Genomic DNA, 14,909 nt, shown 5'->3' with positions numbered 1-14,909 from the left:
GATAGATGCCACTGTCTGCACACACCATTTTTTTGTTGTTGTTTATTCATTCATTGATGGACATACACGTAGATCCCACATCTTCATCTTTGTGTATGTTTTGAGTATGTTTCCCTTGTTACCACAATAAACATGGGAATGCAGATATTTCATCACCATACTGATTTCATTACTTTTGGATCTATTCCCAGTAGTAGGATTGCTGGGTCATATGGTAGTTCTATTTGCAATTTCCTGGAGGACCTTTATCCTGTTTGGTATGATTGCTGTACTTCTTTAAATCCCCACCAATAGTAGGTGACAATTCTTTTTCCCCACACCCTTTCCATGACTTGTTAGACATTGTCACTTTGATAATAGCCATTTTAATGAGTGTGAGTTGCAATCTCATGTTGGTTTTCACTTGCATCACCCCCACGATTACCAATATTCAATATACAGATATCAAGAACTGTGATAGATAGGAAGAGAAAGAAGGACAAAGCCATATATCATTTCAATACATGCCAAAAAAAGCACTTTACAAAGTTCACTATGGTGTATGAATAAAAGTTCTCCACAAATTAGGCAGAGAAAGGATGTACTGCAACACAATAAAGGTCATGTTTGGCAAACCCACAGATATTATCATACTGAACATGAAAAAAATTGAAAGTTTTTCCTCTAAGCTTTGGTACAAAACCAGGATTCCACTTTCATCCTTCTTTTCATCTTGTCTAGAAGTCCTATACAAGAGAAATTTCAAGAGAGAACGAAAGAGAAGGAAAGAATCTAAATTGTCCTTGTTTGTTTCTGATATGATCTTATATAGGGAATGTCCTGAATATTTCATCAAAAAGTTACTCAAACCAACAAATAAATTTAGTGAATTTTCAATGTGTATAATCAACATATAAAAACTAGTACATTCTTATACATTTATTGCTACATATTGCTCTCAACTGACTCAAATTTAAGCAATACATTGAAACAATGAATTCTTTTAGCATATGTGGATCCTAGATTCACACTGGAGGCTGGTAAATATTAGGTGCTCTGTAAAGAGAGCACCAAGTGGTTTCCCATGAAAACTGGGACCATTTTGTGGAATGAAAAGCAGACACTATCAATAGTGATGCTAAAATGACAGGATTAGAAAGGAAGTGTGATCTCTCTCTCAGTAAACACATGCTGTGGACATGAAGCCAGCATTCAAGAGATGAGGTGACTTTTTATAGGGTGCACTGTAAAGAGAAAATAGCAACCATTTATTGTCTTGTGACTCAATGGCAGAGAAAAAGGAATCCACTTAGGGTGAGCAACTAATTCTTTGCAGCATGCCTTTCTGATTGTGTCACTGAAGAATTCAAGTTAAGCAGAGAAATTTGAAAAATTTTAGAATCTGGATTTGAAGTATTTTGTGATTTTATTTTTTCCATAATATTTGTGAGCATTGTGCACAAGGCATTATGTGGAGAATGTTGTATTCAAAATTAAAAGGCACATTATTACTGTTGCCTTCATGGAGAAGATGATTTATCAAGAAGAAAATGCCAAGAAAGAAACATACGTATGGTTTGCAATTGTCAAGATACAAAAGAATAGTTTTGCATTTCTATCATTGCATCAGGAAAGGTCACTGTGTGGTGGTGTATTTGGATCAGGCATGAAGGGTGGTTTGAACTACTTTGAAAGTGGAGATTCGCAGATGTGTTCAAAGTCATGCATGGAATGATTAATTATATAAGAATGTGGAGTCCAAGAATGTGGATATTCCTCCAGGAGTTTCTCAAATCAGTTAGAAACAGTGACATCAAGTTCAGCTTTACTTTGCTTCTGTGAGGATTCTAGACACAGGGACAAGCTTGGGTACATCGTGTCCCCCACTTTCTTTCTTCACCAGATTTTGTTGGATTTTCCTTGGAGGAAATTCCCCTGGACTAGGGTCATTTGCTTCATTCATCTGCTCTCCATGGAGCCCTCCTTGGTGACCATGAACTCTATGTCCAGAGGCACAAGGGGACCCTGTTACACATACATGACATGCTTCCAGTCATTCCCACTCACCCATCTATGTGTAAAGAAGAATCAAATGTGCCCCCAGCCCAGGGACAGCACATTCCTATGGAACATGGTGAGTGTCACCTATCAGGCACATCCATCAGGATGGGATCTGAAACAGGATGGGATCTAGAACAGGACAGAGGCTTGTGTTCTCACCCAGAGGGACTCTGAGGTCTCCCCAGTGACTCAATGGGGACTGAGGAGTGCACTGCCATGCCCACAAGGACTTGAGGACAGAAGCAATCACTGTGGAGGACTGGGGCCCACAGTATCCCAGGTCACACAGGACTGCAGGGAGAATGTCCCATAGGGTGGAGAAGCCACCAGTGGGGACGTCATGAAGCATGAAGAGGGGAGAGAATAGAAACCACCAGTGCAGATGAGCCTGGGACTCACCTCCACAGATTCTATCCAGAAACTGAGGCAGCTCGGCCAGAAGGAGTCTCCTAGAGTGAGGGAGTTCCCAGGTCGCCCAGGGACCCCAAACAGATGATAGAGAGATAGGACCCCTGAGAGACTTATAAAATACAAATACTGAAACTCACTCCAGAATTGGGAAATTGGGTAGGGGGCTGGGCTGGGATGTGTCTCAGTGGTAGAGGGCTTGCCTAGTACGCCTGAGGCCCTGGGTTCAATCCCCAAGCACCACAAGAAAATGAAATAGGAAATTTACTGCCTCATCAGCAGGAAGCTGTGCTCTTGTGAGGGGGCAGGACCTGGAAGGGAGAGAAGCCACCTGGGAGGACTTGAGCCTCCAACCCCCATAACCCAATAGGAGCACTGGGGTATTCTCTTGGTCAGAGGACCCAAGTCTCCTGGTTAGTGTACAATGAGTGATCTCTGTGAGAATTGGAGCAAGGCTGTTCCCACTCACTGCAGTGATCTGAGGCTTGGGAATTTCTGGAGGGTTAGGGTGAAGTTCCTGCCTCTGGGGTTCCAATCATGCTAGTTTCTGCCGCCTGACCCAGAAGACCAGTTGAAGCATCCAGCTGAGTGAAAGTAGGAAGAGGAACTGTAATGAATGCACCTATGCCAGGGAGGCAAGGGGCCTGACTTCCTGAGCCCTGCTTGGGGTGCACACAAGCGGACCAGAAGTCACAGTCAGGCAGTCCTGGGTAAACAGTGGCCAGGTTGGTGGTAATCTCAGGAGGGGAATGGCTGCCTGGGTGGTAGTATGAGCCCATCACAGGGTGTTTATCCACCAGACCTGTTCATGGCTTCCAGGGGCTTCCCTAGAGAATGCCTCAGAGGCAAGTGAAGGCAGAAATGCCAGGTGTCTTTCACAGTTTTAGTGCCCATAGATGTTTAGGATCAAGTGAAGAGTCTTCTTCTTCACTAAAAGCAGTCTTTGAGTCCTTGATATATTTTCACATACTGTGATGAGCTGACAGATCTGACTCCATGAGAATGTTACAGGCCAGACTCTAAGGGAAATGACCAAACAGACTCCATTTCGCTCTGACACTCCATGTTATGTAGGAAATAACTTCTGCCATGGGAACACCCCACCTCTGTACCCATCATCAGTTACTTAGTGTGACATGTTTAATAATATACAATGGCAACATCTATGTAGTAAAAATTGCTATCCTTCGACCTCTATTGCTCTTCATCAATGTACCATGTAAAAGGTAATTGTGTGGATGTTAGCAACCATTCTTTAGTTTGTACCTAGGTAAGGGTCAGTTTAACCCACTTCCCCCTCTGTTGATGATCTCGTGATGTTAGTTTGTAATTTCAAATCATAGCAAGAGACACTTAAGATTAATGTGATTTTTGGTATAAGAACACTTACAACCCTGTGGTCGTGGTTGTTCTCCCAATAGCCATTTTTCAGGGCATTGCGTGAGACAGTCAGCTGGCCAGCTTAATAAAGACTCTCCAATTTGGACTTCTCAGTGGTGATCACTCTATTCTTAGGTTGTGCCCCATAACAATACTGTCTTTATTCCTTAATGATTTTTATTCACACATTAAATTTTTGTACTAATGGGCTTCAGTGTGATTGTAGCCTACATGCATATGGTGTGCACTCTCTGAGATCAAACTCCTTCCCACTGCATCCCACACACCCTTATCAAATTGTAATAATCACTGATCTTTCTGACTAGACTTCTGAGTTTCTTGTTCAGAACTTGAAAAGAGAACATGAAGTACTCTCTTTCTGATCCTGGATCTCATAGCATAACAAAATGTCTACAGATTATGCTTTTTTTCATGGCTGAACACTACATCATTGTGCATATATAGCAGATTTTCTGTATCCAGTCATCTGTCATTGGGCACCAGGCTGATCCCTTGTTTTAGCTAGTGGGAATAGAGCTACTATAAATATGTCTCTGTGGGTAACTTATCGACATGTTGAAGATAACTGCCATGGAAACAAGCCCAAGATTGGGTACCCCAACCACAAGGTATATGTACTTTTAGTTATTTGAGGGAAATCCATAATGATTTTTATAGTGGTTCAGTTAATTTACATTCCCATCAACAGACAATACGAGTTTCATTTTCTCCATATCCTCAGTGGAGAGACAACTAACAGAATGTGAGAAAATATTGAACAACCTTTCATCTGAAACTGTTAATATTCAGCATATATGAGAAAGCAGAAAATCTTGTAACAACCACAAAACCACAAATTTTATTGTAATAAAAATATATGGATGATGTGTATAGACACTTTCTAAAAGAAATAATAATGACCAGGAAATCAAAAAAAAAAAAAAAAAAAAACTACATAAAATCACCAGCTCTCCATTTCATGCAAATCAAAGCCACAGTGCAATACCCTCTCACCCCATTAGCATGGCTGTTGTCTAAGACAATGTAAGAAATGCAGATGAGGATGTGGAGGTTGCTCACCATTCAAGTGTGAATGAGCCTTCTTTTGAAGTCTGGCTACTACATTCAGAATATAAGTTTTCTTCTTAACAAATCTGAAACTATTGAAGTCTCTTTTGTATGCGGGAGCAGGCGAGAAGGATTCAACAGGCTCAGGAGATCTAACAAGGTCACAGTGAGTGATGGGTAGATCAGGAAAGCTTGGATCTCTGGTTGTCAAAATTGATTTTTATTTTGTATGACTTTTACAGTGGGTACTAGAAAGTGAAAACTCTCTGTAGCACAAATTCCACGTTGACTTGCCATTCGCAATGGTTTGGAATCAACTGATGGAACTCCACGGGACCAGCATCTGCACAGTGAGGGTGGAGAACTGAGGCTCTGCTTTAAGAAAACAAAATGCTCCCTTTCTGTACCTGGCTTACTTCATTCAACACAATGTCCTCCAGTTTCACCCAGGTGATAGCGATCCTGTTGCCTTGTTTTAAAAAAGAAAGAAGAGGTTGTTTGAATATTCTCACCAACATGAAAGAATAAACATTGGAGGTAGTAGACTTCATAATATATACAAGTATCAAAACATTGCATAGTATATTGTAGGCACAAAGAATTATTATATCTCAATTGAAACAAGATAAAGAGGTCACAATTACAGCTTGCATATAATTTCCTTTTGAAATTTACTTGTCATTCGCTCAATTTCACACGTGGGAGAATTCACAAATTCTAATCCCTTGAAACAAGTGTGTCATATCAAATAATTTCATGAACACATTAATTGTACAAATGTTGCAATTTCCCACTGGTTTCCCTTGATCCTCAGATCTGAAAATTATCATGGATTTGAAAAACTCTAAGCTATTTTTATCTATGTTTGTGTTCTACTCTAACCTATGAGACCCAGAGTGTCCTGGAAGCTCTGCTCCTATGTCTCTTTCAGAGATACCTGTTCATGGAGAAAGGGTCACATGGGGGGCTGGAGTCAGAGAAGAGTGGCAGGCAAAAGGCCTGACAAGCAGGGGGGTCACTGAGTCTGGGGAAGCCCAGGTGCTACTGGCTGAATATTTGGAGCTGTGTAGGTGAGCATGTCACCATGGTTTCACCTTTGAGACCGTCATTAGCTTTACCAGGGAACTCTGAGGTCCCAGAATAATTCTGAAGACCTGGATATAAATTTTATTTGCACTTATAACATTTGAAATTTAGAATTCTGGCCCCTAAATTCATGTGGAGAATTCTGACGATGATCTAGACAGAGACTACCCATCTCCAGCATTTTAGGGGTTCTCTGTGTGCCCCTGTGTGTGTGTGTGTGTGTGTGTGTGTGTGTGTGTGTGTTCACGCACCTGGGCTCATCCTCGTACTGGATTGCTAGAACACCACTGCAACTTCATGACCTGCTTGTTCTTCCTCTTTTTGGTTCTGGCCCTTCCTCCAATACCAGTGTTCATGGACTCCTCACCGACTGTGCTCTTGGTAGCCTTGTTGGGCTCATTTATTTCCTGGTTATCATGAATTCTCTGCCCTCTTCTGTGCTTTGACTGCTGAGTGGTGACTCCATTGGGAGACACAGTGAATTCTACTTTCCTGGGGTTGGATTCAGACTTTGTTTGGTTCTGTTCTTGGAGGAACTTCCACAGATCTAAGGTGAGTTGTCTGGCGACTGTGCCCCCCAGGGGCACCTCTGACTCCTCCATGTGGCTACAGGAGTCTCCCTGGAGCTCTCCTTGGGCAGCTCCCAAGACTGAGTCTTCAATTCCAACTGCACTCGTTTCCCTGTCTAGTGACACACTCCCACTGTCAGGTTCAAATTCACTCTTATGGACATAAAAGAGGATATATGCACACTGACTCAGGACACAAGTAATGTCACAGGCCACTACCTTAGCATCGTCCATTTTATACCACTGGCCATTCCCAGCTTTTATGTAGCAATAGTAATGTCCACTGTGACAGCTCGCCCCAGCATGGACCAGCACGGCATAGAGGGCATAGGCCAGAGGGCCGCTGCTCTGCTGAGTCATGTATGGCTGCATGTCAAGACACTCAGGATACAGCACCTGCTTAGCAATTTTGTCACCCATGAGAACACAGAATCGTTTCAGTACAAGCATGAGAACCTTTGAGGCAGTCTGCAGGCTCAAGGTCTTGCAAGCTGGCATCTTCTTCAGACAAACACCATAGTGATAAGCATTTTCCCCCTCTAGCCATTCAGGCTTCACCAACTGCTCCAAGGCTTGCTGCACACTCTGAGCTGCGATGATGTCTAGGGTGATGTCCAGGTAGGTGTCAAAAGTGTCTGAAAGGCCGTGGCAGCAGAGACATTTGATTTGTGATCTCCAGCACCCTCCAAATATTTGGTGCATGAGGGTGATATCCTGAGAGCCAGCCCCTGGCTGCTTGTGCCCACGCAGACATGCTTTCTGCAGGGCGTCGAGGGTGAACAGCAGAAATTCGTGGGCATCCTCCTGCTGCCATGTGTGGAAGCCAGCAGCCAATTCAGGCAGGGGCCGAATGACATCCCCAGGGTGGTGGAGAGCCCATGTCATGTGAGCTTGCATCACACACAGCATGCAGACCCTGTGAGGAGGACAGGTTTGGGAAGGCTCCTGGGACAGCATGTAGTTGGCCAGTGGAAGGGTGTATTTCAGACACTGCAGAGTGGCATTCACATAGCAAGTGTTTCCCATGTTCTTCAGTCCAGCACCAGCCCCAGAATATTTCTGCCAGCTCAGAGATAGTTTCTCCCTAGGAGTCAGCTGTGTCCCTACAGGAGCCATATCGCTTTTCACGTGTGCATTAGTGCAAGGTGACAATGGTGACTCTGCAGGTAAAAAAACCCAAAGGGACTTTAGCATCAGCTGCATTTGATAGACATGTAGGCTTCACAAAGGCATCAAACAGAGACTTACCTCCACAGTGGGGTGAAGTTGCCTCCATGTCTCCAGGAGCACTGACCACAGGGTTTCCCAGCTGGGATCTCAAGAGGAGGAAAGCTTCTTCTTCTGAGTTGGTCTTCAAATGACAGTCTTCTCCGAGTTTCCAGCCTTTTTACATCTCAGCCTTTCCACCACACCCACTGACTCAGTGTCAGATCAACCAATCACCTCTAAGCACTTAAATGGATTAAAAAGTTTGGGTGTGGTCGGTTCCCTTCTAGGAGAGACTGATTTATTGCTATGGTGGTTTTGAATTCAAAAGGAAGTCATTTGGGAATAAGCCTATCTGTCTTTGGCAGAAATACCAAGGAGGCATGTGACATCAGTTAGAATAAGATTTCAATTATGTTCAAGATAACGTTCCTTCTAATTTTCATGTACAATGTGTACAGATATCTCCACCTAAATGCCAGTACTCATGTAGAATCATAAATAATTTATTTTATTTATTTTTATGTGGTGCTAGAATTGAACCAAATGCCTCATGCATGGTAGGCAAGCCCACTTCCGCTGAGCTATGACCCTGGAACCATAAATAATTTACATAAGATTAATGTAGTAAGGTTTTTAATTCTATGGTTCTTTACCTCTCAAATTTTATTTTTCAGTGGAATTATCTGGAACATAGGTAGATATGGATTTGTTTACCTCTGTTGGTCCCCTGAAAGGTGACAATGCAAATGGTTTCACTAATTCTCCAGGGCTTTCTGTCATTTAATCTCCCACTCCCTTAAATTAATTATGATGATCAGATGAAGGGTGGAGAAGAAAGGATTTGTAGGTTCTTTGTCTTGTGAAGTCAAGAATGAGATCCATGGTCACAGAGCAGGAGAGCAAAATAAGAGAGTGCATAAAACTAATGAAGGAAAATGGGCTGGGTGCTGCCCGATGGCTGCTGTCTAGGGCTTTGTATGATGATGTGAGAGGGGAGTTAGTCACCCATAAAGACCAGGGACTGGTGATTTGAAATTAGTGGTATCTGAGTCCAGTCACACCTGCCCAGTCAGGGTGTTGATACCTCGGTAATGGTTCAGTGTTCTGTGCAAAATGTCAGGCTCCAATATAGGTGCTGGTCAGGAGCCGTCTATTCCATCTGTGGTCAGTGGCAGAGGCAGAAGTGAAATGCAGCATGAGGAAGGGCCCTTTAGGCCTGTCTGCCTGCCAAGTTTCTCTCCCCTGCTCTGGCTATCACTGCGCGTCCTGTTCACGCTGTCATATTTTGTGTATCATTTAATTTTTTTCAGGAATATTTTCTGCAAGTTTCTGTACATAAGAAGTATTTGTTACGTTCTGACCATGATGATGGAGGATTTCCTGAGGGGCTGGCATGCACCCAGCTCCCAGTGGCCTCCAACATTGCCTGTGGTGGCACCTTGGACAAAATCACCTCTTTAAATGCTCCCATTTCCCCTCTGCAAACAATGAGAGCCTCTACCTGTAGGGGAGCTTCAAGGAAGTTTCCCTTATGCAACAAAACCTGTAAAAAATGTGACAGGCTTTTAAAAAATGGGCCTCATGTGCCCCCAAGCAGCTTGTGCAGGCCTGGAATTGGGGGACATCTTTCCCTTCAAAGCCACTATCTGCTGGCCAGGGAAACTCCAGCCCAGGAGCTGACTTGAAATGTGGAGAGGTTGTGGAAGGCACTCCTTCCTAACCCCAGCAGTGCTACCCTGATTGCCTTCAGATTCTGAGACCAGCAACAGTGCTTGTTAAAAGCAGGCTCAGCAGAATTATTCTGCTCTGTGAAGGCCTGGACCTGAGAAATGTCCCAGGTGCCCTTGTGGCAGTAGGGAAGCCTGACACAATCTAGGAGACGTGGTGAAGATCAGAATTCTATGTCCTCCACAGAGCCTGGAATCACCTCCTGCTGGGGCTTTGAGGAGTTTTGAGGATGATGACCTCCACAGACCAGGTTCTCTTTATGTGAATCTATGTGTCTGGACTTCCCTGTATTCCAGAAAAAGAGAGCAGTCAGCAGAAGAAAGTGGATTGGAACAGGGCCAGGAATTTAAGCTGGTGCAGAGCAGGGTGGGACCCCTGGGCTGATGTAGAGACACGCCTAACGCCTCCCTACCACATGGTCCCCAGAAGTACTTAGTCACATAGGCAGAAGGTGGGCCCCCTGGGTTTCCAGGAGGGACCACTGAAACTACAGGCACACCCTACTGCTCCATGTGGACTCAGAAGACACACCCAAATCTCCTGTGAATCCAGGCCCTAGAAGCTCTCATGATCTGGTTCTCCTGCCATATGTTGTTCTGGGTCCCTCTCAGTCTAGACTTCTGCTACTCATTTTCCCATCCAGTGAAGTTTTAGATCTTTTTCTTCTGCATTCCCAAGGCACTGGGGAAATTCTACCAGGCAGAAGAGGAGCCAGGGCTTTCCTAGAAGACAGGTAGTTCTGAAATTGCTCAAAAGGTCAGATGGAACTCTCTGATTTCACTAGCTCTCCAGACTTGTGTGGACATCAGTAGATTTAGAAAATTTGCATAAGCTCAGGTTGACCTAGAAAGCCCCCTGTGCCAATTTCTTAGCAAAGGTGACCCAACACCCCTCACTTGGCTTAGAAAATGCCAGGTTCTCTGACTGTAAGTGAAACCTTCCCCAACCATCCCAGGTGGGGTGGAGTGGCTTCTCATCACCTGAGTTTATTTGACTAATGAGGAATAGCACCAAACACCCAGGAAACCAGGATCTCAGGACATTTTGTTGCCATGTAGGAAGACTCGATGTTGCGCTAAGAATTCCTGGAACCCCAATGTGATTTCAAACCTTTGGTATCACACAGGTTTTTCCTGGAAGGAGCCCAATTGGACAGATGGTCAATTATCTCTCACCAGTAGGTGGAAAAGTGGAGAAGTTGTTTCCATAAACTGGCACATACAATGTTAGCACTGATACTACCGGTTATTGGTGATGAGTTCTGCTTCCTGCAATGGTGAAGTGTGAACATTAAAGAAGAATGCTGAGTCAGGCATATGAAGTCAGTTTTACTTCAAGTTAGTACCACAGATGTCTCCTGGGAGGTAGAAGGGGCCATGGCTGGTATTCTAGTAACCCAGGAAGTTAGAGTGCCCTTCCCCTTTTATAGGCAAAAGTCTTCTTTGTTCTCCTGCATTCTTCTCCTATCTTGTTCATTTCCACCCCAACCTGCACCGTGACTGGGATATGTCAGTGGAATGGCCAGGGTGGGGTTGAGCAGGTGAACTGGGAGGGCCAAGGTGGAGTGCCAGGCAGGAGGGAAGTGGCAGCCTGGGGGGTATTGATTAGTAGCTCTCTGTCTGCTCAGGAGCTGCTTCTTTAACAACCTTTTTGGGAATGGCTGTATCAAAGGGATCTGGAGACATGATCATCCCAAACTCCCAGAAGCTCAGATCGTCCTCCATTTTCTTGATCTGACCTGATCACCTATTGCACTCTCACTGCCTGTCTTTAATTCTGTCTTCATCACTCCTCTAATTCTAGGAATTTCTTATTGCTGTAAGGAAATGTGGCAATGACTGCTATGGCTGCTGAGAACTGGAAGGGGGCAGTGTGGGGCAAGCAGATTGGAGTTCCCTTTTAGAAATCGGGTAGGTTGTGGGATCCATAGTAAAACTCTGGTTGGGGAAGAACAGGTTGCAATGTCATCTGGGGGTGGGTGCTTCTATAGTGAGAAACCAAAGGACATGAGTTCTGAAATGAGATGAATACAAAATAAATGTTGCAGCATTTGGAACCTCTCAATAGATATCATGAATGTGATAGAAGTCAATAATCTCTCACCAGTAGGTAGAAAAGCTGAGAAGCTGTTTCCATAACAAGGTCTAACGAAGGTTGGAGAGGCCAAGACCTTTATGTGGCAATGTAAATCTTTAACATTGTCAGAGTTATCAGGAATGGACACAAAACATTTACATTTTTTTTTTTTGGAGTGGCGGAGCTACTTCATTTTTGTAACACATTTACAATTTACATAAGATTTTTGCTGACATGATTTCACTTTTCCCTCAGAACAATGTATAAGGCAGAACATTCATCACATTTCTCAAGTCCGGAATTGCTGCTTACCTTTGGCAATGCATCCTTGGTTTGGGACACTATCTCCTTTAGGTTTTTCCCCATTCTTTTCTCAGTAAAGGCTCCTTCTTCTGTATTCCCCTTAAAATAGCTATTCTTGGGCCTCTCCTCTTCTACTTTCTTCTTAGATGCCCTCTTCTACTCTCATGATTAAAAGATCACACATCAACTAATATCTGCCCAATCTGCTACACAGAGCTCAGCTCCTTCCAAGAGCAATTGACCTACACACTTCCAACTTCCTGCCTGGGCTCTCACTTTCACATCCAAACTTAGTTTTTATCCCACCCTTGCTGTTCCTCCAACAAGCCCAGTGACCACTGCCCCTGTAGCTTTTCTTTAGCTTATTTCAAAACACAACTTTTTGTCTAAAACAGAAGGAGATGCCTCAAGGCTAACCATCCCATTTACTAGCAGTCCCCATGCATAAAGAAATTAAAAAGCAGGGACTGTTGGGGAGGAGATGGTGTCCAGCAGAGGACAGGACTGGCAAAAGCTACTGAGCTCAAAATATGTGAGTCCATTATTTTGTAATATTTTGATTTTGGGTCTGCACCATAAGTCTTTTTTAAAAGATCTTAATTTTAAGTTGTGAAAGATAGAGGGAGCCCGCACCTGTATAAACACAGACTTCCCCAAACTGCCCCCAGCCTCCTGAAAGTGGTAAAGAATTTTCCATCTCTCATCTTACCTGTGAAGGCCAGGGGGGCTGACCCAAGAGCAAACCTTGCTAACGACAACCCTCCTCTCGGAGGTCAGGGTGACTCAGGACTTAAGATAACAGGCTTTACAATTGTATATGTTAACCAATTAGGAAGAACACTGTATAACTGCTTGCCTTTCATTATATCAACCCTGCTAACGAGGTCTCGGGACCTCTTAGCGTCACTGGTTGAGGACGCAGAGGACCAGGCTCGAGCTTGCTAATAAATGACTCTTTGTTGCTTGCATTGATCATGGTCTCTGGTGGTCTTTGTGGGGTCTCAAGCCTTTGGGCACAACAGTTGCTTCAATTTTTTTCGTTGAAAGTAAGAGAGGCTTCAAATGATGCTCACAAGAAACCTGTGTGGCAGACAAGCCAGGTTTTATCAGTCTCCTTCTGCAGTCATGCACTCGCTGATCCGTCCGACCCTCACTGAGCACTCCCAGTGGGCCAGGAACGGTGCTCGGTGCTGGGATATAACAATGATCATGACAAAGTCCCTCAAGGCGTCACAGTCTAATGGTACACTACTGAGTAAACTGAGGCACAGAGTGGTAAATGACTTACCCACTGAGGTAGAAATTGCTAGGTCTTGGGAAGGGGGGACTAGAGCTGGAGAGAGGGCAGGGTACAACTCATGGTAAGTAAAACCCCTCCGACTGAGGAGGAAGGCTGCACACAGACACATATTACAAAATCTGCTCACAAAAAGCTTAACACAGTTTCCAATTTCGCATGACTGAATTCATGTCTTGGTGAATTAGGCTACTCCACGATGGCATTTCTATACTTTTCCCCAAGGATCTGGGGCATGCCACCAATCTGCTGGGACACAATAACTCTGTAGGCAGCTCAACATCAAGAAGCATCTGACTCCAATTTTAGTGCTAGGAACCACATTAAAATACTTGAATTAGTATTATGAACTTAAATGTATAGCACACTGTGATACTTCTACATGTAGAAGTTTGGAAAAACTCTCCTCTAACCCTCATCCAGAGGATTCTAATAAGTTATAGGTTCCAAAGAAATTATAGCATCTGTCTGTCACGTTTCATATATACATTATTTTGGCTGTTCAAGGGTGAAAAGTGTCACTTAGACATATTTCATAAGTAATCTAAACATTATACAGATATATACAAAAACATCACATTTAGATCTGTGTGTACACCTAGCCAATGTACAACACTTAATTGCAAACGTGAACCAGTGTAAGGCAATTATTTTTGTGATATACCACATGATCCTTTAAGGAAGGCAGAGTCCACTAAGAATTGTCCGTGCCAAGCCTTACCGTCTGTTTCGTGATACTCTTTGTGATGAAGTTATTTTCGGAGGCGAAATGTCTATTTCACTGACAAAATGCAGTGAACAATCATTAAAAAAGTTGTTTTTGAATGCAGAAACCGTAATTACCCAGTAATCTAATTGGGGAGCTACTGGAAGACACTACTGGCCTCAATGCTGCTACTGACTGATAATGAGAGCACTTCCTGGATGACTTATTGCTCTGAAATTCAAATTAGTCCATAATTCATCCACACAGGAGGTTCCAAAATGAAAAGGAAAAGAATTTCAATCCATCAATCCTCCAATGCTATCAGTTGTTCACTTCAAGCACATCTTCACTTTGCTGAGGAGGATTTTTCTCCTTTCTCTGGGTGTTCTGGATGCTTGCTTTTAGATGAAGAGGTCCCTACCCTGTCTGATGTTTTGCCATTTGAATGGTTCTGCTCTACTTCACACAAATACACATCAATGGGTCCTCTGGTGCTCCTTATGTGTACCGTGATAGAGTCTTCTTTGGGAGCTGGAACATCCAACCTGGTTTCCTCTGGAGCTTTAACTGCAATAACAATCTGTTCATGAAACGCTTGAATGCTATGAATATCTTGATATGTCACATATGCCAGTTTTTCATTTTCTTCATCATCTGTTAATTCAAATAACTGCTGAGCACAATCCTTGATTAACTCATCCAAAGCATCTTCCATTGCTAAGTCTGAAAGTTCCTCTTGCAGCTTCTTTTGTTGGGGCACTGCTCCAAAATTGTTAAGATCAGATCCTTTCTCATGGACACATATTGTACATTATCTCCTAAATTAATTCTTATTTTCGATGGCAGCAGGCTCTCCATGTTGATGGGGTCGCGGCAGCGGGGGCGCACCGTGTCCTCCGTCGGGTCCACGAGAAGGCTGGGCAGTCTCCTCGCCAGCCGCTGCTGACTCATGCTGCTGAGCGACCCCCCGCGCCCCTCGCGCCCGCGAGCGCTCCCGCCTTCTGCGGCGGGCTCCAGCGCCACCCGCGACGTGCCGGCT

At 43.9% G+C, this 14,909-nt stretch overlaps 2 protein-coding genes across 2 annotated transcripts; both read right to left on the bottom strand.

The window, feature by feature from the left end:
- Positions 1-6,239: 6,239 nt before the first annotated feature.
- Positions 6,240-7,667, bottom strand: LOC124982252 (ubiquitin carboxyl-terminal hydrolase 17-like protein 6). The gene has a single exon (XM_047548555.1). The coding sequence runs from the start codon at positions 7,665-7,667 to the stop codon at positions 6,240-6,242; it is 1,428 nt and encodes a 475-aa protein (XP_047404511.1).
- A 6,534-nt stretch (positions 7,668-14,201) lies between these two features.
- Positions 14,202-14,585, bottom strand: LOC124983661 (transcription factor E2F6-like). The gene has a single exon (XM_047551116.1). The coding sequence runs from the start codon at positions 14,583-14,585 to the stop codon at positions 14,217-14,219; it is 369 nt and encodes a 122-aa protein (XP_047407072.1). The 3' UTR covers positions 14,202-14,216.
- Positions 14,586-14,909: the final 324 nt, after the last annotated feature.

This window comes from Sciurus carolinensis, chromosome 4, assembly GCF_902686445.1.
Source record: "Sciurus carolinensis chromosome 4, mSciCar1.2, whole genome shotgun sequence".
Classification (NCBI taxonomy): Eukaryota; Metazoa; Chordata; class Mammalia; order Rodentia; family Sciuridae; genus Sciurus; species Sciurus carolinensis.
This window is presented reverse-complemented; position numbering and strand designations above follow the sequence as displayed.

Excerpts from the sequence above, each read along its gene's own strand:
- LOC124982252 (XM_047548555.1), bottom strand. The coding sequence starts at position 7,667 with ATGGCTCCTGTAGGGACACAGCTGACTCCTAGGGAGAAACTATCTCTG.
- LOC124983661 (XM_047551116.1), bottom strand. The coding sequence starts at position 14,585 with ATGGAAGATGCTTTGGATGAGTTAATCAAGGATTGTGCTCAGCAGTTA.